This window comes from Neodiprion lecontei, chromosome 3 (assembly GCF_021901455.1).
Source record: "Neodiprion lecontei isolate iyNeoLeco1 chromosome 3, iyNeoLeco1.1, whole genome shotgun sequence".
Classification (NCBI taxonomy): domain Eukaryota; kingdom Metazoa; phylum Arthropoda; class Insecta; order Hymenoptera; family Diprionidae; genus Neodiprion; species Neodiprion lecontei.
The window spans coordinates 9,700,992-9,722,938 of NC_060262.1; the positions used below are offsets into that span (position 1 = coordinate 9,700,992).

The 21,947-nt window shown below is 42.3% G+C and overlaps 3 protein-coding genes across 8 annotated transcripts; all 3 read left to right on the forward strand.

Annotated features, from left to right (window-relative positions):
* The first annotated feature begins 1,785 nt into the window (after positions 1–1,785).
* Positions 1,786–6,233, forward strand: LOC124293476 (L-threonine ammonia-lyase-like). 2 transcript variants are annotated; one of them, XM_046734386.1, is made up of 6 exons: positions 1,786–1,857; positions 3,431–3,550; positions 3,656–4,014; positions 4,094–4,256; positions 4,581–4,873; positions 5,421–6,233. In XM_046734386.1, exons 1-6 carry the CDS (start codon positions 1,822–1,824, stop codon positions 5,785–5,787), a joined length of 1,338 nt encoding a protein of 445 aa, XP_046590342.1. In that variant the 5' UTR covers positions 1,786–1,821; the 3' UTR covers positions 5,788–6,233. The 2 variants fall into 2 exon arrangements, with proteins under 2 accessions (XP_046590342.1, XP_046590341.1); XM_046734385.1 differs by lacking the exon at positions 1,786–1,857 and adding an exon at positions 2,487–2,642.
* A 2,521-nt stretch (positions 6,234–8,754) lies between these two features.
* LOC124293495 (L-threonine ammonia-lyase-like) lies at positions 8,755–13,202 on the forward strand. Of its 3 annotated transcripts, none has more exons than XM_046734495.1 (6): positions 8,755–8,826; positions 10,400–10,519; positions 10,625–10,983; positions 11,063–11,225; positions 11,550–11,842; positions 12,390–13,202. In XM_046734495.1, exons 1-6 carry the CDS (start codon positions 8,791–8,793, stop codon positions 12,754–12,756), a joined length of 1,338 nt encoding a protein of 445 aa, XP_046590451.1. In that variant the 5' UTR covers positions 8,755–8,790; the 3' UTR covers positions 12,757–13,202. The 3 variants fall into 3 exon arrangements, with proteins under 3 accessions (XP_046590451.1, XP_046590452.1, XP_046590450.1); XM_046734496.1 differs by lacking the exons at positions 8,755–8,826; positions 12,390–13,202 and adding exons at positions 9,311–9,611; positions 12,139–12,381; XM_046734494.1 differs by lacking the exon at positions 8,755–8,826 and adding an exon at positions 9,315–9,611.
* A 2,522-nt stretch (positions 13,203–15,724) lies between these two features.
* Positions 15,725–20,172, forward strand: LOC124293493 (L-threonine ammonia-lyase-like). Of its 3 annotated transcripts, none has more exons than XM_046734492.1 (6): positions 15,725–15,796; positions 17,370–17,489; positions 17,595–17,953; positions 18,033–18,195; positions 18,520–18,812; positions 19,360–20,172. In XM_046734492.1, the coding sequence occupies exons 1-6, from the start codon at positions 15,761–15,763 to the stop codon at positions 19,724–19,726; spliced, it is 1,338 nt and encodes a 445-aa protein (XP_046590448.1). In that variant the 5' UTR covers positions 15,725–15,760; the 3' UTR covers positions 19,727–20,172. The 3 variants fall into 3 exon arrangements, with proteins under 3 accessions (XP_046590448.1, XP_046590449.1, XP_046590447.1); XM_046734493.1 differs by lacking the exons at positions 15,725–15,796; positions 19,360–20,172 and adding exons at positions 16,281–16,581; positions 19,109–19,351; XM_046734491.1 differs by lacking the exon at positions 15,725–15,796 and adding an exon at positions 16,285–16,581.
* The last annotated feature ends 1,775 nt before the right edge of the window (positions 20,173–21,947 follow it).

Genomic DNA, 21,947 nt, shown 5'->3' on the forward strand with positions numbered 1-21,947 from the left:
CTCGTCGCGTATCTCGCCAGCTTAATTCGTCGTTATACCGAAACACAGCTTGGCGAAACAACTGGCAGTCAAGCCTGAATTTTTTACTTTCTACATTAACAAGGATCCCAGGTCAATCCCTCTGAATCGTTTTTTTTTTTCTTTTCTTTTGTAACATGTTATGGTAGACTAAAAACTGAGCGACCAAGAATAAATCAGGACATCAAAAGTGTGAAGAAAAAAGCTGAGGGTGTGCAAATAATTTGAAATCACAAATCGAATAGTGATACTTTTTTTAGCAATATCTTATGAATATGTAATTTAATTCGGTTGTTCGCAATAATGAACATCGATCGAATCACCGCGTTCATCATACTCTCACTGTCGGCCCAAGGAGCAAAAGCAGCGACTATTTTCTAGGTTGAGCTAGGACTTAAGGGGGGAACCCAGTTTAGACCGATCGAAAAATCGTCTGTTTTTTTATTGCATGAATCGTTAGTATAACTATTCAAGAATATGTGGTCAAAATTTCAAAGCAAAATTCCCATTAGTTCGAATGCAATGAGCACTTAAGTGACCGCCCGTCGGTTCTGTGAAGAAGCGCACGGTAATTATAACGGAGCGGTCGCCCAGACCCTTCTTTTCCAGCTACCTGCCTCAATACCGCTGTACTATCGAATAATAGAATGACGCATATGAGCAAGAAGAGGGATTGCTATATGATGCTGGAATAGCTGATTAACCGGTGAGCATTTTTTATAATTAATTATTGCCTTGAATTTCTCGTTTTCGCTACATTTTATTTCAAACGCGTTTTTCTCGAAACGACGTTTTTTCGACTTGCGTACATTCTAGCTCAAAAAGTTATTGATCAATCGTTCTGAAATTTGGTGTAGATATTCTTTATTCAATTCCACGTGATATGAACCTAATTCGGGGATTATATTGTTATTAAAAAGATATGTTCTTATGCAAGAAAGATGAAAAAATATAGTATAAAAACATGACATTGTGTTCAAGCACCTCAAAAACATGCAATTTTCAATTTGTTTGATCAAAATTAGGTTCATATTCTTAGAAAGTATGTTTTTAATGAAAAAAAAAAAATCCCGACGATTACAGATAAAAATTGCGACGTCAGGGATGTACGCAAGCCAAATGCTCGGACGGCAATCGCCCATGGACTGCACGCGGCAACTCCACTATTTCCGGCGGAAATCATTTGAAAAAATTTCAAAGTGTACTTGAAAACATAAATAAAATATCCTCCAAGTTTAAACATTTTGTGGTTATTCCTTTCTGGTTAAAAAAAATCATGAAAAACAGCAAAATTTCGACCTCATAAACCAGTTTCCCCCTTTAAGGAAATTTACCGATTATTATGATTCACACAATGATGCAGCAATGATTATAGTCAAATTCGATCCAGAATGTGCATTCTGGCAATGAAATTTATTCACCCTCTTGAAAACCAGCAAATCTTTACGGTATTACAGATTTGTCGCTGTAAAATGTCAGCACGAAACAATTAGTAGGTGAATATTCGATGATCAAGTAAGAGCCACTTGAGCTTATATTTAAGATAGATTTAAGATCTACACATTTGGATGGGGTCAAAGCTGGATCACCTATACATGTGCGATGACCGAATTTCAACTAATCATTACAGCGAGACTTACAGAATAGTGCAATGTGGTTTCTTTCCAGTTTTTTCTGGCTAGATATCAGAGAGCGAGGTCATTGATTCGTAGTCGTTGGTTGGATTGCGTTTTTTTATTGAGTCACCTGACTGAGGTCCGGCGAGAGTGACTGTTTCAATTTTACTCTGACCACTGTATAAGAATGGAGCACAGAAAAATTTGGCGCCAGGCTAATGTGGTAAGTGGACTTGACCCTTATAATCAGACGATTTCTAACGGTTTGCAAACAGCGTTTAGTGTAATGGAAATTTTCCGTGCTCGCTTATTATTCCACAAATAATTCTTCTCAGCGAATTTATCTCCATCCACGTGTTTGCAGTTGCTTACATATTCACGATCAATCGTTATCATAATTACTGGCAATCTCGTCTCCGTTCGATCAAGTCGCGACTTTTCACTGTAGTTGAAAAAAAACACGCGTTGAGCCCGAGAATTTTGTGGCGGATTTTCGAAAAAAGTGCTGACAGTAAACCGTGTTGCGAAATAATGGTTGATAAGGTCGAAGTCGATGCTGCGGTGGTGAGGCGTGTCGAGGCTATGTATACGTATGTATATAATGAAAATGTTCCGTCCGAGAAACAGCCGACGACGATAAGTGACCGTCACGTGACACAGCGCGTGCTGTTGCCGAGTGGGGCAAGTAACCCGCCCCCATCCGTAAGTGCAGCAGTAGTAAAGTTTCTCGGCAAGAGGAGACTCGAGCTTAAGGTCACAAGGTTCGCGATTATATTCGTCGGAGGCAATTTTCCATAAAACACGTATCCCGCGCAGTATCTCGTCTGAAGTTCAGGTTATTGGTTGTTCAATAACGTAATTAAAGTTTATCTACGAAGATTGAAAACAAGGTGCGAGATGAGGGATTTGAATAAGCTTCCAAGTCAGCCTCTTAACTTGTTTGCTTCAAATGGAGTTAACAAGAGTTACTCGAGCACTAGCAACATTTCCGTCTCCTCGATTTCTACGGTAAGTTATCTAATTCCCTTATAATCTTCATCAAACTCTACTGTAGGGCGAGGGTGTTACACGGGATAATTTAGGATTGAATTTTATGTTCAAGTTCCGTACCTTGTGAAAAATCGAAGTAAATAATTCCATCCATCACGCACTCGTTTTGAACAATGCACTTTGATCGGTTGTCACATCTTCGAACGCGAATTAACATTACCAATAATGGGTTTTCGATTTATCGGTTTCACGAAAGTTTAACACAGTTAAAAAGTATAACACTGAGATTCATATTTCACAAAGCATTGTAAACAAAAAAAAAAAATGAAATTACATTGAATAATAACGACAGTCCTGTGACAGTTTCAATGACTAACGTTCAGGCATTCGATACTTTTTGTGATTCACATCCATATTCCAAGGTTGACAACATTAACCGATTCTGCGAATTTATCATAGCAACATTTATCACAGAGTTGATCTTGAAGACCAACAACGTGAATCGTAGACTTTAAGCAAAGAGAGACGGGTGTAAGTACCGATTAACGGTTTTTTGACTCAGCATGAACCTTTGACCCAATATACGCGCGTTATCAGTAATGAGCGTTGAGTCATTGAGTCAATATGTGCGGTGACAAAAGACTATCGACGTTCCATATTCTATCATAATAGGGAGATATGGCACAGCAGGAGTATTTATGTAAAATCAAGGAACCGAAGAATTACTACCTGAATATTGCTTGGCCTTATCGCAGTAGCTCAATGGTTTTACGCCCGCATATACGTACAACGATTTGATTTTACAGGGAGATGAGTCAGTCTTTGACCCTTACTGCGTCGAGGGAAATCCGCAAAAAATCACCTGCGAAGACGTGACCTCAGCCGCGTTCAAAATCAAGTCGGGGATAATCAACACACCATGTGCGGTATGTAAATATCACTGTATATCGAGCAATCGGAAGTCTTCGATTCACTTCCAATTGCACAAACATCATTTTTCATGACACTCACCCGAAACCTCCGTCGAACAGAGATCCCGGCTGTCGGACTCCATGGGCATGGAGCTGTACCTGAAGAAGGACTTCCTGCAAACCACGGGAAGCTTCAAGGAGCGAGGCGCTCGCTACGCTTTGCTGATGCTCTCCGACGAGCAGAAACGTAACGGAGTGATATCGGCCTCCCTGGGCAACCATGCCTTGGCACTTTGCTACCATGGGGCAAAACTTGGAATACCGGTGACAGTCGTGATGCCGGCTGTGGCGCCGATCATGAAAATCGCAGCGTGCAAACAGCACGGCGCAACGGTCGTCGTCCAGGGTTCGGACATGGGTGAGGCCAAGCAGAACGCCATGCAGATCGGCAAGGAAAAGGGCCTCGTCTACATCAACGGGTAGGAACAATATTCCCGACTCAGTTTGGCGTCTATGTCCACTGTCACAAGTGTGATATGCGGTCTTTCCCTCCTCCAGCTACGATCATCCGCACATCATGGCCGGTCAAGGAACATTGGGATTGGAGGTCGTGGAGCAGGTTCCAGATATCGATGCCGTTGTCGTTCCCGTCGGAGGAGGAGGTCTCATCGCCGGTGTTGCACTGGCGATAAAAACCCTGCATCCGCATGTGAAAGTTATAGTAAGAATCGGAAGAATCAGAAGCATTAATTCCAACGTATCCTAAAATACTGTATAACAGAGTAGTTCCTTATTTGACATTTTTTTTTTTTTTTTTATAATGAGCCACTCGAAATATATGTGATAAATACTAAAAGAAACTGGTGGAAGTAGGAAAATATTTTGACTTCTAAATATTTTCCAACTTTCTCTGGGTTTTACGGCAAATTTTTCGAGTGACACGTTAGAAAGAGAAAAAAAGTTAAAAAGTAATGAAACTGTACAATTCTTTCTCTCCAAAAGGCCTCTCAGAACCGTTTTTTCACTTTTCACCGATTTTTCCCAGGGCGTCGAGTCCCACAGGTGCGCAAGTTTCACGGCAGCCCGGGCAGCCGGTCGTCCAACTTACACACCAATCGAATCGACTCTAGCCGATGGTCTGGCCGTCCCTATGGTCGGCTACAACGCCTTCGTTACTGCCGATCCGCTGATTGACAAGCTAGTCGTCGTCAAGGAGGAGTGGATCGCCATAGCGATCTTGAAGTTGGTCGAAAATGAGAAGTGCATAGTCGAGGGTGCCGGAGCTACGGGATTGGCCGCCATTCTCGCAGGACAGCTCGACGAACTGAAAGGAAAAAGGTGAGGTGACACCATTTGAGTTCGCAACCAAAGATTCCAACATCTCTCAAGCAGCTCATTAGGAAAGTAACGGCTCAGTTCCTCCAACGAAGAGCTGAACGATGTTCCGATCGCCATCGTTTCAAATGCCACACCAACTTAGTAGTTTCGTAACTCATAAAACAATTTTGTACAATTTTACGAGCTTTTGGAATGTGATTTCTTGTAGTTCGAATGCATAATGTTCCTGACAGTACCTGTAAGACCTTTTTTCCTGGGACTCCGGTTTTCCCGTTTTCTGATACGCGATCCCGCAGGAAGATGGTAGGTATACGGCAAGGAGTAGCGATCCTTGAGAAACAACGAAGCATGGGGGTGGTGGTTCTTCGTCAGTCGTTCCATCCAGAATTCGCGCGTCATTCCGTCGTCGTTTCCGGGCGTCGTTACGTAACGACCCGAAACGAAGTATAATCGTAAAAGTTAATTAACCGTTAAACGGGCCATCCCTTAGCCCGCACCTCTTCGAGGGCGTTGCCGCCTCACCTACATCGGTTAAAATCTGTTTTAGAGTGGTCCTTCCCCTCTGCGGTGGCAACATAGATACGACGATCCTGGGTAGGTGCCTGGAGCGCGGACTTGCCGCCGAAGGTCGCCTCCTCAAGTTCACAGTGACGGTGTCCGACCGTCCAGGAGGGATCTCCGAGCTCTGCAAGATGGTCGCCGACATCGGGGTGTCCATAAAAGACATCATGCACGAGCGGGCCTGGATCATGTCGGACATATTCAGCGTCGAGGTCAAGGTCGTATGCGAGACCAGGGACGCCCATCACGCCCGACAGCTACAGGAAATGCTCTACAAGAACTACAGGAGGGTTGTTTTTGGCAACAGTTCCGAATTTTCAAACGGTGACGATCGATCCTTCACAGGGTGCTAGATTGTAAACCAGTTATGACGCTACCGCATTAGATTAAATGCGTTCAATCCGCGTTCAAACCGAAATCAAGATTAACCATCGATAGTTTTTGAATCGCCTTAGACTGAAACGACATTGAGGACGTGTATTATCGAAAAATGACTTAGCGTTGCTACTGAATTATTTCTCTCGACGTTGACTCTAGATGATATTTTCAACGCTTACTTTAACTGATCGTGGATAAAAGAAGGCAACTCGTTCAGTTGTGTGAACATTGTAATGTGTAACTTTTATTTATTCCTATTTCTGATCTTGTGGTTATGGGCCAAACGTTTCTGTACATATTATACACCTACCTATAGTTCGCATAGCTGTAACGAAAGATAAAATTGTTAATCAATAATTCTGGGTATTATACATGGGGTATCTGGGTAAAAGTTTTGTTAATAAAGAATGTTTGATTAGTATTGCGGTTTTATACTTAAAAATTGATAGCCTATACTCCCTGAGAATGTGAAAAGGGGGTTTCTTTCTGTGGTAAAAAACCTCGGCAGGGGGTCTGAGTTTAATCCTAGATCCAAGAAAATGGTGGCTAGAGAAAATCTCTCCGATAAAAATCCCCGCAGGATAAAATCATCTATGACAGAAAAAACAAAGAAAAAAAAAATAAAAAAATAAAAAAACAGATTAAATTAAATTGACGAGGAAAATATAAATTTCTGCAGTGAGAATTTTTTCAATGGGGGATTTTTTCAGGGGAGATTTTCAAAGAGGATATTGTGGATGGTAAGCAAGAAAATTAATGCTGGCTACCATCCAACCTTGGATCGTTTAATAAGTCGAAGACGATGATCGGGGTCCCCGAGTAAGGCGGGGGAGAATTGGCTGAGTCGTAATAAATGTCATGGCGACTTTTGGTCGGGACATTGAATTAAACGAGTTTCAGCTACCGGTTACATTTCCTGAGGGGCAACCTGCGGAGCGGGGAAACCAGAACCTTGGTGATTTCGGTCACGTCAAGCCTTCTGGGTGCTGCGCAGCCAGCGCTCGTCGCTCCGACTTGGAACAACCCGCACATCCTCTGACACGCTACATTTAACGTCGAACGAACTTCGTATCATAATTGGATGTATTAAATCCTGATGCCCGTGACAAGCTGGGATTAGTGCTTGCTCGATTGTGCCCCGACACCGCTGCCGACAAACTCGTCGCGTATCTCGCCAGCTTAATTCGTCGTTATACCGAAACACAGCTTGGCGAAACAACTGGCAGTCAAGCCTGAATTTTTTACTTTCTACATTAACAAGGATCCCAGGTCAATCCCTCTGAATCGTTTTTTTTTTCTTTTCTTTTGTAACATGTTATGGTAGACTAAAAACTGAGCGACCAAGAATAAATCAGGACATCAAAAGTGTGAAGAAAAAAGCTGAGGGTGTGCAAATAATTTGAAATCACAAATCGAATAGTGATACTTTTTTTAGCAATATCTTATGAATATGTAATTTAATTCGGTTGTTCACAATAATGAACATCGATCGAATCACCGCGTTCATCATACTCTCACTGTCGGCCCAAGGAGCAAAAGCAGCGACTATTTTCTAGGTTGAGCTAGGACTTAAGGGGGGAACCCAGTTTAGACCGATCGAAAAATCGTCTGTTTTTTTATTGCATGAATCGTTAGTATAATTATTCAAGAATATGTGGTCAAAATTTCAAAGCAAAATTCCCATTAGTTCGAATGCAATGAGCACTTAAGTGACCGCCCGTCGGTTCTGTGAAGAAGCGCACGGTAATTATAACGGAGCGGTCGCCCAGACCCTTCTTTTCCAGCTACCTGCCTCAATACCGCTGTACTATCGAATAATAGAATGACGCATATGAGCAAGAAGAGGGATTGCTATATGATGCTGGAATAGCTGATTAACCGGTGAGCATTTTTTATAATTAATTATTGCCTTGAATTTCTCGTTTTCGCTACATTTTATTTCAAACGCGTTTTTCTCGAAACGACGTTTTTTCGACTTGCGTACATTCTAGCTCAAAAAGTTATTGATCAATCGTTCTGAAATTTGGTGTAGATATTCTTTATTCTATTCCACGTGATATGAACCTAATTCGGGGATTATATTGTTATTAAAAAGATATGTTCTTATGCAAGAAAGATGAAAAAATATAGTATAAAAACATGACATTGTGTTCAAGCACCTCAAAAACATGCAATTTTCAATTTGTTTGATCAAAATTAGGTTCATATTCTTAGAAAGTATGTTTTTAATGAAAAAAAAAAAATCCCGACGATTACAGATAAAAATTGCGACGTCAGGGATGTACGCAAGCCAAATGCTCGGACGGCAATCGCCCATGGACTGCACGCGGCAACTCCACTATTTCCGGCGGAAATCATTTGAAAAAATTTCAAAGTGTACTTGAAAACATAAATAAAATATCCTCCAAGTTTAAACATTTTGTGGTTATTCCTTTCTGGTTAAAAAAAATCATGAAAAACAGCAAAATTTCGACCTCATAAACCAGTTTCCCCCTTTAAGGAAATTTACCGATTATTATGATTCACACAATGATGCAGCAATGATTATAGTCAAATTCGATCCAGAATGTGCATTCTGGCAATGAAATTTATTCACCCTCTTGAAAACCAGCAAATCTTTACGGTATTACAGATTTGTCGCTGTAAAATGTCAGCACGAAACAATTAGTAGGTGAATATTCGATGATCAAGTAAGAGCCACTTGAGCTTATATTTAAGATAGATTTAAGATCTACACATTTGGATGGGGTCAAAGCTGGATCACCTATACATGTGCGATGACCGAATTTCAACTAATCATTACAGCGAGACTTACAGAATAGTGCAATGTGGTTTCTTTCCAGTTTTTTCTGGCTAGATATCAGAGAGCGAGGTCATTGATTCGTAGTCGTTGGTTGGATTGCGTTTTTTTATTGAGTCACCTGACTGAGGTCCGGCGAGAGTGACTGTTTCAATTTTACTCTGACCACTGTATAAGAATGGAGCACAGAAAAATTTGGCGCCAGGCTAATGTGGTAAGTGGACTTGACCCTTATAATCAGACGATTTCTAACGGTTTGCAAACAGCGTTTAGTGTAATGGAAATTTTCCGTGCTCGCTTATTATTCCACAAATAATTCTTCTCAGCGAATTTATCTCCATCCACGTGTTTGCAGTTGCTTACATATTCACGATCAATCGTTATCATAATTACTGGCAATCTCGTCTCCGTTCGATCAAGTCGCGACTTTTCACTGTAGTTGAAAAAAAACACGCGTTGAGCCCGAGAATTTTGTGGCGGATTTTCGAAAAAAGTGCTGACAGTAAACCGTGTTGCGAAATAATGGTTGATAAGGTCGAAGTCGATGCTGCGGTGGTGAGGCGTGTCGAGGCTATGTATACGTATGTATATAATGAAAATGTTCCGTCCGAGAAACAGCCGACGACGATAAGTGACCGTCACGTGACACAGCGCGTGCTGTTGCCGAGTGGGGCAAGTAACCCGCCCCCATCCGTAAGTGCAGCAGTAGTAAAGTTTCTCGGCAAGAGGAGACTCGAGCTTAAGGTCACAAGGTTCGCGATTATATTCGTCGGAGGCAATTTTCCATAAAACACGTATCCCGCGCAGTATCTCGTCTGAAGTTCAGGTTATTGGTTGTTCAATAACGTAATTAAAGTTTACCTACGAAGATTGAAAACAAGGTGCGAGATGAGGGATTTGAATAAGCTTCCAAGTCAGCCTCTTAACTTGTTTGCTTCAAATGGAGTTAACAAGAGTTACTCGAGCACTAGCAACATTTCCGTCTCCTCGATTTCTACGGTAAGTTATCTAATTCCCTTATAATCTTCATCAAACTCTACTGTAGGGCGAGGGTGTTACACGGGATAATTTAGGATTGAATTTTATGTTCAAGTTCCGTACCTTGTGAAAAATCGAAGTAAATAATTCCATCCATCACGCACTCGTTTTGAACAATGCACTTTGATCGGTTGTCACATCTTCGAACGCGAATTAACATTACCAATAATGGGTTTTCGATTTATCGGTTTCACGAAAGTTTAACACAGTTAAAAAGTATAACACTGAGATTCATATTTCACAAAGCATTGTAAACAAAAAAAAAAAATGAAATTACATTGAATAATAACGACAGTCCTGTGACAGTTTCAATGACTAACGTTCAGGCATTCGATACTTTTTGTGATTCACATCCATATTCCAAGGTTGACAACATTAACCGATTCTGCGAATTTATCATAGCAACATTTATCACAGAGTTGATCTTGAAGACCAACAACGTGAATCGTAGACTTTAAGCAAAGAGAGACGGGTGTAAGTACCGATTAACGGTTTTTTGACTCAGCATGAACCTTTGACCCAATATACGCGCGTTATCAGTAATGAGCGTTGAGTCATTGAGTCAATATGTGCGGTGACAAAAGACTATCGACGTTCCATATTCTATCATAATAGGGAGATATGGCACAGCAGGAGTATTTATGTAAAATCAAGGAACCGAAGAATTACTACCTGAATATTGCTTGGCCTTATCGCAGTAGCTCAATGGTTTTACGCCCGCATATACGTACAACGATTTGATTTTACAGGGAGATGAGTCAGTCTTTGACCCTTACTGCGTCGAGGGAAATCCGCAAAAAATCACCTGCGAAGACGTGACCTCAGCCGCGTTCAAAATCAAGTCGGGGATAATCAACACACCATGTGCGGTATGTAAATATCACTGTATATCGAGCAATCGGAAGTCTTCGATTCACTTCCAATTGCACAAACATCATTTTTCATGACACTCACCCGAAACCTCCGTCGAACAGAGATCCCGGCTGTCGGACTCCATGGGCATGGAGCTGTACCTGAAGAAGGACTTCCTGCAAACCACGGGAAGCTTCAAGGAGCGAGGCGCTCGCTACGCTTTGCTGATGCTCTCCGACGAGCAGAAACGTAACGGAGTGATATCGGCCTCCCTGGGCAACCATGCCTTGGCACTTTGCTACCATGGGGCAAAACTTGGAATACCGGTGACAGTCGTGATGCCGGCTGTGGCGCCGATCATGAAAATCGCAGCGTGCAAACAGCACGGCGCAACGGTCGTCGTCCAGGGTTCGGACATGGGTGAGGCCAAGCAGAACGCCATGCAGATCGGCAAGGAAAAGGGCCTCGTCTACATCAACGGGTAGGAACAATATTCCCGACTCAGTTTGGCGTCTATGTCCACTGTCACAAGTGTGATATGCGGTCTTTCCCTCCTCCAGCTACGATCATCCGCACATCATGGCCGGTCAAGGAACATTGGGATTGGAGGTCGTGGAGCAGGTTCCAGATATCGATGCCGTTGTCGTTCCCGTCGGAGGAGGAGGTCTCATCGCCGGTGTTGCACTGGCGATAAAAACCCTGCATCCGCATGTGAAAGTTATAGTAAGAATCGGAAGAATCAGAAGCATTAATTCCAACGTATCCTAAAATACTGTATAACAGAGTAGTTCCTTATTTGACATTTTTTTTTTTTTTTTTATAATGAGCCACTCGAAATATATGTGATAAATACTAAAAGAAACTGGTGGAAGTAGGAAAATATTTTGACTTCTAAATATTTTCCAACTTTCTCTGGGTTTTACGGCAAATTTTTCGAGTGACACGTTAGAAAGAGAAAAAAAGTTAAAAAGTAATGAAACTGTACAATTCTTTCTCTCCAAAAGGCCTCTCAGAACCGTTTTTTCACTTTTCACCGATTTTTCCCAGGGCGTCGAGTCCCACAGGTGCGCAAGTTTCACGGCAGCCCGGGCAGCCGGTCGTCCAACTTACACACCAATCGAATCGACTCTAGCCGATGGTCTGGCCGTCCCTATGGTCGGCTACAACGCCTTCGTTACTGCCGATCCGCTGATTGACAAGCTAGTCGTCGTCAAGGAGGAGTGGATCGCCATAGCGATCTTGAAGTTGGTCGAAAATGAGAAGTGCATAGTCGAGGGTGCCGGAGCTACGGGATTGGCCGCCATTCTCGCAGGACAGCTCGACGAACTGAAAGGAAAAAGGTGAGGTGACACCATTTGAGTTCGCAACCAAAGATTCCAACATCTCTCAAGCAGCTCATTAGGAAAGTAACGGCTCAGTTCCTCCAACGAAGAGCTGAACGATGTTCCGATCGCCATCGTTTCAAATGCCACACCAACTTAGTAGTTTCGTAACTCATAAAACAATTTTGTACAATTTTACGAGCTTTTGGAATGTGATTTCTTGTAGTTCGAATGCATAATGTTCCTGACAGTACCTGTAAGACCTTTTTTCCTGGGACTCCGGTTTTCCCGTTTTCTGATACGCGATCCCGCAGGAAGATGGTAGGTATACGGCAAGGAGTAGCGATCCTTGAGAAACAACGAAGCATGGGGGTGGTGGTTCTTCGTCAGTCGTTCCATCCAGAATTCGCGCGTCATTCCGTCGTCGTTTCCGGGCGTCGTTACGTAACGACCCGAAACGAAGTATAATCGTAAAAGTTAATTAACCGTTAAACGGGCCATCCCTTAGCCCGCACCTCTTCGAGGGCGTTGCCGCCTCACCTACATCGGTTAAAATCTGTTTTAGAGTGGTCCTTCCCCTCTGCGGTGGCAACATAGATACGACGATCCTGGGTAGGTGCCTGGAGCGCGGACTTGCCGCCGAAGGTCGCCTCCTCAAGTTCACAGTGACGGTGTCCGACCGTCCAGGAGGGATCTCCGAGCTCTGCAAGATGGTCGCCGACATCGGGGTGTCCATAAAAGACATCATGCACGAGCGGGCCTGGATCATGTCGGACATATTCAGCGTCGAGGTCAAGGTCGTATGCGAGACCAGGGACGCCCATCACGCCCGACAGCTACAGGAAATGCTCTACAAGAACTACAGGAGGGTTGTTTTTGGCAACAGTTCCGAATTTTCAAACGGTGACGATCGATCCTTCACAGGGTGCTAGATTGTAAACCAGTTATGACGCTACCGCATTAGATTAAATGCGTTCAATCCGCGTTCAAACCGAAATCAAGATTAACCATCGATAGTTTTTGAATCGCCTTAGACTGAAACGACATTGAGGACGTGTATTATCGAAAAATGACTTAGCGTTGCTACTGAATTATTTCTCTCGACGTTGACTCTAGATGATATTTTCAACGCTTACTTTAACTGATCGTGGATAAAAGAAGGCAACTCGTTCAGTTGTGTGAACATTGTAATGTGTAACTTTTATTTATTCCTATTTCTGATCTTGTGGTTATGGGCCAAACGTTTCTGTACATATTATACACCTACCTATAGTTCGCATAGCTGTAACGAAAGATAAAATTGTTAATCAATAATTCTGGGTATTATACATGGGGTATCTGGGTAAAAGTTTTGTTAATAAAGAATGTTTGATTAGTATTGCGGTTTTATACTTAAAAATTGATAGCCTATACTCCCTGAGAATGTGAAAAGGGGGTTTCTTTCTGTGGTAAAAAACCTCGGCAGGGGGTCTGAGTTTAATCCTAGATCCAAGAAAATGGTGGCTAGAGAAAATCTCTCCGATAAAAATCCCCGCAGGATAAAATCATCTATGACAGAAAAAACAAAGAAAAAAAAAATAAAAAAATAAAAAAACAGATTAAATTAAATTGACGAGGAAAATATAAATTTCTGCAGTGAGAATTTTTTCAATGGGGGATTTTTTCAGGGGAGATTTTCAAAGAGGATATTGTGGATGGTAAGCAAGAAAATTAATGCTGGCTACCATCCAACCTTGGATCGTTTAATAAGTCGAAGACGATGATCGGGGTCCCCGAGTAAGGCGGGGGAGAATTGGCTGAGTCGTAATAAATGTCATGGCGACTTTTGGTCGGGACATTGAATTAAACGAGTTTCAGCTACCGGTTACATTTCCTGAGGGGCAACCTGCGGAGCGGGGAAACCAGAACCTTGGTGATTTCGGTCACGTCAAGCCTTCTGGGTGCTGCGCAGCCAGCGCTCGTCGCTCCGACTTGGAACAACCCGCACATCCTCTGACACGCTACATTTAACGTCGAACGAACTTCGTATCATAATTGGATGTATTAAATCCTGATGCCCGTGACAAGCTGGGATTAGTGCTTGCTCGATTGTGCCCCGACACCGCTGCCGACAAACTCGTCGCGTATCTCGCCAGCTTAATTCGTCGTTATACCGAAACACAGCTTGGCGAAACAACTGGCAGTCAAGCCTGAATTTTTTACTTTCTACATTAACAAGGATCCCAGGTCAATCCCTCTGAATCGTTTTTTTTTTTCTTTTCTTTTGTAACATGTTATGGTAGACTAAAAACTGAGCGACCAAGAATAAATCAGGACATCAAAAGTGTGAAGAAAAAAGCTGAGGGTGTGCAAATAATTTGAAATCACAAATCGAATAGTGATACTTTTTTTAGCAATATCTTATGAATATGTAATTTAATTCGGTTGTTCGCAATAATGAACATCGATCGAATCACCGCGTTCATCATACTCTCACTGTCGGCCCAAGGAGCAAAAGCAGCGACTATTTTCTAGGTTGAGCTAGGACTTAAGGGGGGAACCCAGTTTAGACCGATCGAAAAATCGTCTGTTTTTTTATTGCATGAATCGTTAGTATAACTATTCAAGAATATGTGGTCAAAATTTCAAAGCAAAATTCCCATTAGTTCGAATGCAATGAGCACTTAAGTGACCGCCCGTCGGTTCTGTGAAGAAGCGCACGGTAATTATAACGGAGCGGTCGCCCAGACCCTTCTTTTCCAGCTACCTGCCTCAATACCGCTGTACTATCGAATAATAGAATGACGCATATGAGCAAGAAGAGGGATTGCTATATGATGCTGGAATAGCTGATTAACCGGTGAGCATTTTTTATAATTAATTATTGCCTTGAATTTCTCGTTTTCGCTACATTTTATTTCAAACGCGTTTTTCTCGAAACGACGTTTTTTCGACTTGCGTACATTCTAGCTCAAAAAGTTATTGATCAATCGTTCTGAAATTTGGTGTAGATATTCTTTATTCTATTCCACGTGATATGAACCTAATTCGGGGATTATATTGTTATTAAAAAGATATGTTCTTATGCAAGAAAGATGAAAAAATATAGTATAAAAACATGACATTGTGTTCAAGCACCTCAAAAACATGCAATTTTCAATTTGTTTGATCAAAATTAGGTTCATATTCTTAGAAAGTATGTTTTTAATGAAAAAAAAAAAATCCCGACGATTACAGATAAAAATTGCGACGTCAGGGATGTACGCAAGCCAAATGCTCGGACGGCAATCGCCCATGGACTGCACGCGGCAACTCCACTATTTCCGGCGGAAATCATTTGAAAAAATTTCAAAGTGTACTTGAAAACATAAATAAAATATCCTCCAAGTTTAAACATTTTGTGGTTATTCCTTTCTGGTTAAAAAAAATCATGAAAAACAGCAAAATTTCGACCTCATAAACCAGTTTCCCCCTTTAAGGAAATTTACCGATTATTATGATTCACACAATGATGCAGCAATGATTATAGTCAAATTCGATCCAGAATGTGCATTCTGGCAATGAAATTTATTCACCCTCTTGAAAACCAGCAAATCTTTACGGTATTACAGATTTGTCGCTGTAAAATGTCAGCACGAAACAATTAGTAGGTGAATATTCGATGATCAAGTAAGAGCCACTTGAGCTTATATTTAAGATAGATTTAAGATCTACACATTTGGATGGGGTCAAAGCTGGATCACCTATACATGTGCGATGACCGAATTTCAACTAATCATTACAGCGAGACTTACAGAATAGTGCAATGTGGTTTCTTTCCAGTTTTTTCTGGCTAGATATCAGAGAGCGAGGTCATTGATTCGTAGTCGTTGGTTGGATTGCGTTTTTTTATTGAGTCACCTGACTGAGGTCCGGCGAGAGTGACTGTTTCAATTTTACTCTGACCACTGTATAAGAATGGAGCACAGAAAAATTTGGCGCCAGGCTAATGTGGTAAGTGGACTTGACCCTTATAATCAGACGATTTCTAACGGTTTGCAAACAGCGTTTAGTGTAATGGAAATTTTCCGTGCTCGCTTATTATTCCACAAATAATTCTTCTCAGCGAATTTATCTCCATCCACGTGTTTGCAGTTGCTTACATATTCACGATCAATCGTTATCATAATTACTGGCAATCTCGTCTCCGTTCGATCAAGTCGCGACTTTTCACTGTAGTTGAAAAAAAACACGCGTTGAGCCCGAGAATTTTGTGGCGGATTTTCGAAAAAAGTGCTGACAGTAAACCGTGTTGCGAAATAATGGTTGATAAGGTCGAAGTCGATGCTGCGGTGGTGAGGCGTGTCGAGGCTATGTATACGTATGTATATAATGAAAATGTTCCGTCCGAGAAACAGCCGACGACGATAAGTGACCGTCACGTGACACAGCGCGTGCTGTTGCCGAGTGGGGCAAGTAACCCGCCCCCATCCGTAAGTGCAGCAGTAGTAAAGTTTCTCGGCAAGAGGAGACTCGAGCTTAAGGTCACAAGGTTCGCGATTATATTCGTCGGAGGCAATTTTCCATAAAACACGTATCCCGCGCAGTATCTCGTCTGAAGTTCAGGTTATTGGTTGTTCAATAACGTAATTAAAGTTTACCTACGAAGATTGAAAACAAGGTGCGAGATGAGGGATTTGAATAAGCTTCCAAGTCAGCCTCTTAACTTGTTTGCTTCAAATGGAGTTAACAAGAGTTACTCGAGCACTAGCAACATTTCCGTCTCCTCGATTTCTACGGTAAGTTATCTAATTCCCTTATAATCTTCATCAAACTCTACTGTAGGGCGAGGGTGTTACACGGGATAATTTAGGATTGAATTTTATGTTCAAGTTCCGTACCTTGTGAAAAATCGAAGTAAATAATTCCATCCATCACGCACTCGTTTTGAACAATGCACTTTGATCGGTTGTCACATCTTCGAACGCGAATTAACATTACCAATAATGGGTTTTCGATTTATCGGTTTCACGAAAGTTTAACACAGTTAAAAAGTATAACACTGAGATTCATATTTCACAAAGCATTGTAAACAAAAAAAAAAAATGAAATTACATTGAATAATAACGACAGTCCTGTGACAGTTTCAATGACTAACGTTCAGGCATTCGATACTTTTTGTGATTCACATCCATATTCCAAGGTTGACAACATTAACCGATTCTGCGAATTTATCATAGCAACATTTATCACAGAGTTGATCTTGAAGACCAACAACGTGAATCGTAGACTTTAAGCAAAGAGAGACGGGTGTAAGTACCGATTAACGGTTTTTTGACTCAGCATGAACCTTTGACCCAATATACGCGCGTTATCAGTAATGAGCGTTGAGTCATTGAGTCAATATGTGCGGTGACAAAAGACTATCGACGTTCCATATTCTATCATAATAGGGAGATATGGCACAGCAGGAGTATTTATGTAAAATCAAGGAACCGAAGAATTACTACCTGAATATTGCTTGGCCTTATCGCAGTAGCTCAATGGTTTTACGCCCGCATATACGTACAACGATTTGATTTTACAGGGAGATGAGTCAGTCTTTGACCCTTACTGCGTCGAGGGAAATCCGCAAAAAATCACCTGCGAAGACGTGACCTCAGCCGCGTTCAAAATCAAGTCGGGGATAATCAACACACCATGTGCGGTATGTAAATATCACTGTATATCGAGCAATCGGAAGTCTTCGATTCACTTCCAATTGCACAAACATCATTTTTCATGACACTCACCCGAAACCTCCGTCGAACAGAGATCCCGGCTGTCGGACTCCATGGGCATGGAGCTGTACCTGAAGAAGGACTTCCTGCAAACCACGGGAAGCTTCAAGGAGCGAGGCGCTCGCTACGCTTTGCTGATGCTCTCCGACGAGCAGAAACGTAACGGAGTGATATCGGCCTCCCTGGGCAACCATGCCTTGGCACTTTGCTACCATGGGGCAAAACTTGGAATACCGGTGACAGTCGTGATGCCGGCTGTGGCGCCGATCATGAAAATCGCAGCGTGCAAACAGCACGGCGCAACGGTCGTCGTCCAGGGTTCGGACATGGGTGAGGCCAAGCAGAACGCCATGCAGATCGGCAAGGAAAAGGGCCTCGTCTACATCAACGGGTAGGAACAATATTCCCGACTCAGTTTGGCGTCTATGTCCACTGTCACAAGTGTGATATGCGGTCTTTCCCTCCTCCAGCTACGATCATCCGCACATCATGGCCGGTCAAGGAACATTGGGATTGGAGGTCGTGGAGCAGGTTCCAGATATCGATGCCGTTGTCGTTCCCGTCGGAGGAGGAGGTCTCATCGCCGGTGTTGCACTGGCGATAAAAACCCTGCATCCGCATGTGAAAGTTATAGTAAGAATCGGAAGAATCAGAAGCATTAATTCCAACGTATCCTAAAATACTGTATAACAGAGTAGTTCCTTATTTGACATTTTTTTTTTTTTTTTTATAATGAGCCACTCGAAATATATGTGATAAATACTAAAAGAAACTGGTGGAAGTAGGAAAATATTTTGACTTCTAAATATTTTCCAACTTTCTCTGGGTTTTACGGCAAATTTTTCGAGTGACACGTTAGAAAGAGAAAAAAAGTTAAAAAGTAATGAAACTGTACAATTCTTTCTCTCCAAAAGGCCTCTCAGAACCGTTTTTTCACTTTTCACCGATTTTTCCCAGGGCGTCGAGTCCCACAGGTGCGCAAGTTTCACGGCAGCCCGGGCAGCCGGTCGTCCAACTTACACACCAATCGAATCGACTCTAGCCGATGGTCTGGCCGTCCCTATGGTCGGCTACAACGCCTTCGTTACTGCCGATCCGCTGATTGACAAGCTAGTCGTCGTCAAGGAGGAGTGGATCGCCATAGCGATCTTGAAGTTGGTCGAAAATGAGAAGTGCATAGTCGAGGGTGCCGGAGCTACGGGATTGGCCGCCATTCTCGCAGGACAGCTCGACGAACTGAAAGGAAAAAGGTGAGGTGACACCATTTGAGTTCGCAACCAAAGATTCCAACATCTCTCAAGCAGCTCATTAGGAAAGTAACGGCTCAGTTCCTCCAACGAAGAGCTGAACGATGTTCCGATCGCCATCGTTTCAAATGCCACACCAACTTAGTAGTTTCGTAACTCATAAAACAATTTTGTACAATTTTACGAGCTTTTGGAATGTGATTTCTTGTAGTTCGAATGCATAATGTTCCTGACAGTACCTGTAAGACCTTTTTTCCTGGGACTCCGGTTTTCCCGTTTTCTGATACGCGATCCCGCAGGAAGATGGTAGGTATACGGCAAGGAGTAGCGATCCTTGAGAAACAACGAAGCATGGGGGTGGTGGTTCTTCGTCAGTCGTTCCATCCAGAATTCGCGCGTCATTCCGTCGTCGTTTCCGGGCGTCGTTACGTAACGACCCGAAACGAAGTATAATCGTAAAAGTTAATTAACCGTTAAACGGGCCATCCCTTAGCCCGCACCTCTTCGAGGGCGTTGCCGCCTCACCTACATCGGTTAAAATCTGTTTTAGAGTGGTCCTTCCCCTCTGCGGTGGCAACATAGATACGACGATCCTGGGTAGGTGCCTGGAGCGCGGACTTGCCGCCGAAGGTCGCCTCCTCAAGTTCACAGTGACGGTGTCCGACCGTCCAGGAGGGATCTCCGAGCTCTGCAAGATGGTCGCCGACATCGGGGTGTCCATAAAAGACATCATGCACGAGCGGGCCTGGATCATGTCGGACATATTCAGCGTCGAGGTCAAGGTCGTATGCGAGACCAGGGACGCCCATCACGCCCGACAGCTACAGGAAATGCTCTACAAGAACTACAGGAGGGTTGTTTTTGGCAACAGTTCCGAATTTTCAAACGGTGACGATCGATCCTTCACAGGGTGCTAGATTGTAAACCAGTTATGACGCTACCGCATTAGATTAAATGCGTTCAATCCGCGTTCAAACCGAAATCAAGATTAACCATCGATAGTTTTTGAATCGCCTTAGACTGAAACGACATTGAGGACGTGTATTATCGAAAAATGACTTAGCGTTGCTACTGAATTATTTCTCTCGACGTTGACTCTAGATGATATTTTCAACGCTTACTTTAACTGATCGTGGATAAAAGAAGGCAACTCGTTCAGTTGTGTGAACATTGTAATGTGTAACTTTTATTTATTCCTATTTCTGATCTTGTGGTTATGGGCCAAACGTTTCTGTACATATTATACACCTACCTATAGTTCGCATAGCTGTAACGAAAGATAAAATTGTTAATCAATAATTCTGGGTATTATACATGGGGTATCTGGGTAAAAGTTTTGTTAATAAAGAATGTTTGATTAGTATTGCGGTTTTATACTTAAAAATTGATAGCCTATACTCCCTGAGAATGTGAAAAGGGGGTTTCTTTCTGTGGTAAAAAACCTCGGCAGGGGGTCTGAGTTTAATCCTAGATCCAAGAAAATGGTGGCTAGAGAAAATCTCTCCGATAAAAATCCCCGCAGGATAAAATCATCTATGACAGAAAAAACAAAGAAAAAAAAAATAAAAAAATAAAAAAACAGATTAAATTAAATTGACGAGGAAAATATAAATTTCTGCAGTGAGAATTTTTTCAATGGGGGATTTTTTCAGGGGAGATTTTCAAAGAGGATATTGTGGATGGTAAGCAAGAAAATTAATGCTGGCTACCATCCAACCTTGGATCGTTTAATAAGTCGAAGACGATGATCGGGGTCCCCGAGTAAGGCGGGGGAGAATTGGCTGAGTCGTAATAAATGTCATGGCGACTTTTGGTCGGGACATTGAATTAAACGAGTTTCAGCTACCGGTTACATTTCCTGAGGGGCAACCTGCGGAGCGGGGAAACCAGAACCTTGGTGATTTCGGTCACGTCAAGCCTTCTGGGTGCTGCGCAGCCAGCGCTCGTCGCTCCGACTTGGAACAACCCGCACATCCTCTGACACGCTACATTTAACGTCGAACGAACTTCGTATCATAATTGGATGTATTAAATCCTGATGCCCGTGACAAGCTGGGATTAGTGCTTGCTCGATTGTGCCCCGACACCGCTGCCGACAAACTCGTCGCGTATCTCGCCAGCTTAATTCGTCGTTATACCGAAACACAGCTTGGCGAAACAACTGGCAGTCAAGCCTGAATTTTTTACTTTCTACATTAACAAGGATCCCAGGTCAATCCCTCTGAATCGTTTTTTTTTTTCTTTTCTTTTGTAACATGTTATGGTAGACTAAAAACTGAGCGACCAAGAATAAATCAGGACATCAAAAGTGTGAAGAAAAAAGCTGAGGGTGTGCAAATAATTTGAAATCACAAATCGAATAGTGATACTTTTTTTAGCAATATCTTATGAATATGTAATTTAATTCGGTTGTTCGCAATAATGAACATCGATCGAATCACCGCGTTCATCATACTCTCACTGTCGGCCCAAGGAGCAAAAGCAGCGACTATTTTCTAGGTTGAGCTAGGACTTAAGGGGGGAACCCAGTTTAGACCGATCGAAAAATCGTCTGTTTTTTTATTGCATGAATCGTTAGTATAACTATTCAAGAATATGTGGTCAAAATTTCAAAGCAAAATTCCCATTAGTTCGAATGCAATGAGCACTTAAGTGACCGCCCGTCGGTTCTGTGAAGAAGCGCACGGTAATTATAACGGAGCGGTCGCCCAGACCCTTCTTTTCCAGCTACCTGCCTCAATACCGCTGTACTATCGAATAATAGAATGACGCATATGAGCAAGAAGAGGGATTGCTATATGATGCTGGAATAGCTGATTAACCGGTGAGCATTTTTTATAATTAATTATTGCCTTGAATTTCTCGTTTTCGCTACATTTTATTTCAAACGCGTTTTTCTCGAAACGACGTTTTTTCGACTTGCGTACATTCTAGCTCAAAAAGTTATTGATCAATCGTTCTGAAATTTGGTGTAGATATTCTTTATTCTATTCCACGTGATATGAACCTCATTCGGGGATTATATTGTTATTAAAAAGATATGTTCTTATGCAAGAAAGATGAAAAAATATAGTATAAAAACATGACATTGTGTTCAAGCACCTCAAAAACATGCAATTTTCAATTTGTTTGATCAAA

Excerpts from the sequence above, each read along its gene's own strand:
- LOC124293495 (XM_046734494.1), top strand. The coding sequence starts at position 9,501 with ATGAGGGATTTGAATAAGCTTCCAAGTCAGCCTCTTAACTTGTTTGCT. Across the intron at positions 10,520-10,624 it reads TAATCAACACACCATGTGCG|AGATCCCGGCTGTCGGACTC; the intron begins GTATGTAAATAT and ends TCCGTCGAACAG. Across the intron at positions 11,843-12,389 it reads GACGAACTGAAAGGAAAAAG|AGTGGTCCTTCCCCTCTGCG; the intron begins GTGAGGTGACAC and ends AATCTGTTTTAG.
- LOC124293493 (XM_046734491.1), top strand. The coding sequence starts at position 16,471 with ATGAGGGATTTGAATAAGCTTCCAAGTCAGCCTCTTAACTTGTTTGCT. Across the intron at positions 17,490-17,594 it reads TAATCAACACACCATGTGCG|AGATCCCGGCTGTCGGACTC; the intron begins GTATGTAAATAT and ends TCCGTCGAACAG. Across the intron at positions 17,954-18,032 it reads GGCCTCGTCTACATCAACGG|CTACGATCATCCGCACATCA; the intron begins GTAGGAACAATA and ends TCCCTCCTCCAG.
- LOC124293476 (XM_046734385.1), top strand. The coding sequence starts at position 2,532 with ATGAGGGATTTGAATAAGCTTCCAAGTCAGCCTCTTAACTTGTTTGCT. Across the intron at positions 2,643-3,430 it reads CCGTCTCCTCGATTTCTACG|GGAGATGAGTCAGTCTTTGA; the intron begins GTAAGTTATCTA and ends TTGATTTTACAG. Across the intron at positions 4,015-4,093 it reads GGCCTCGTCTACATCAACGG|CTACGATCATCCGCACATCA; the intron begins GTAGGAACAATA and ends TCCCTCCTCCAG.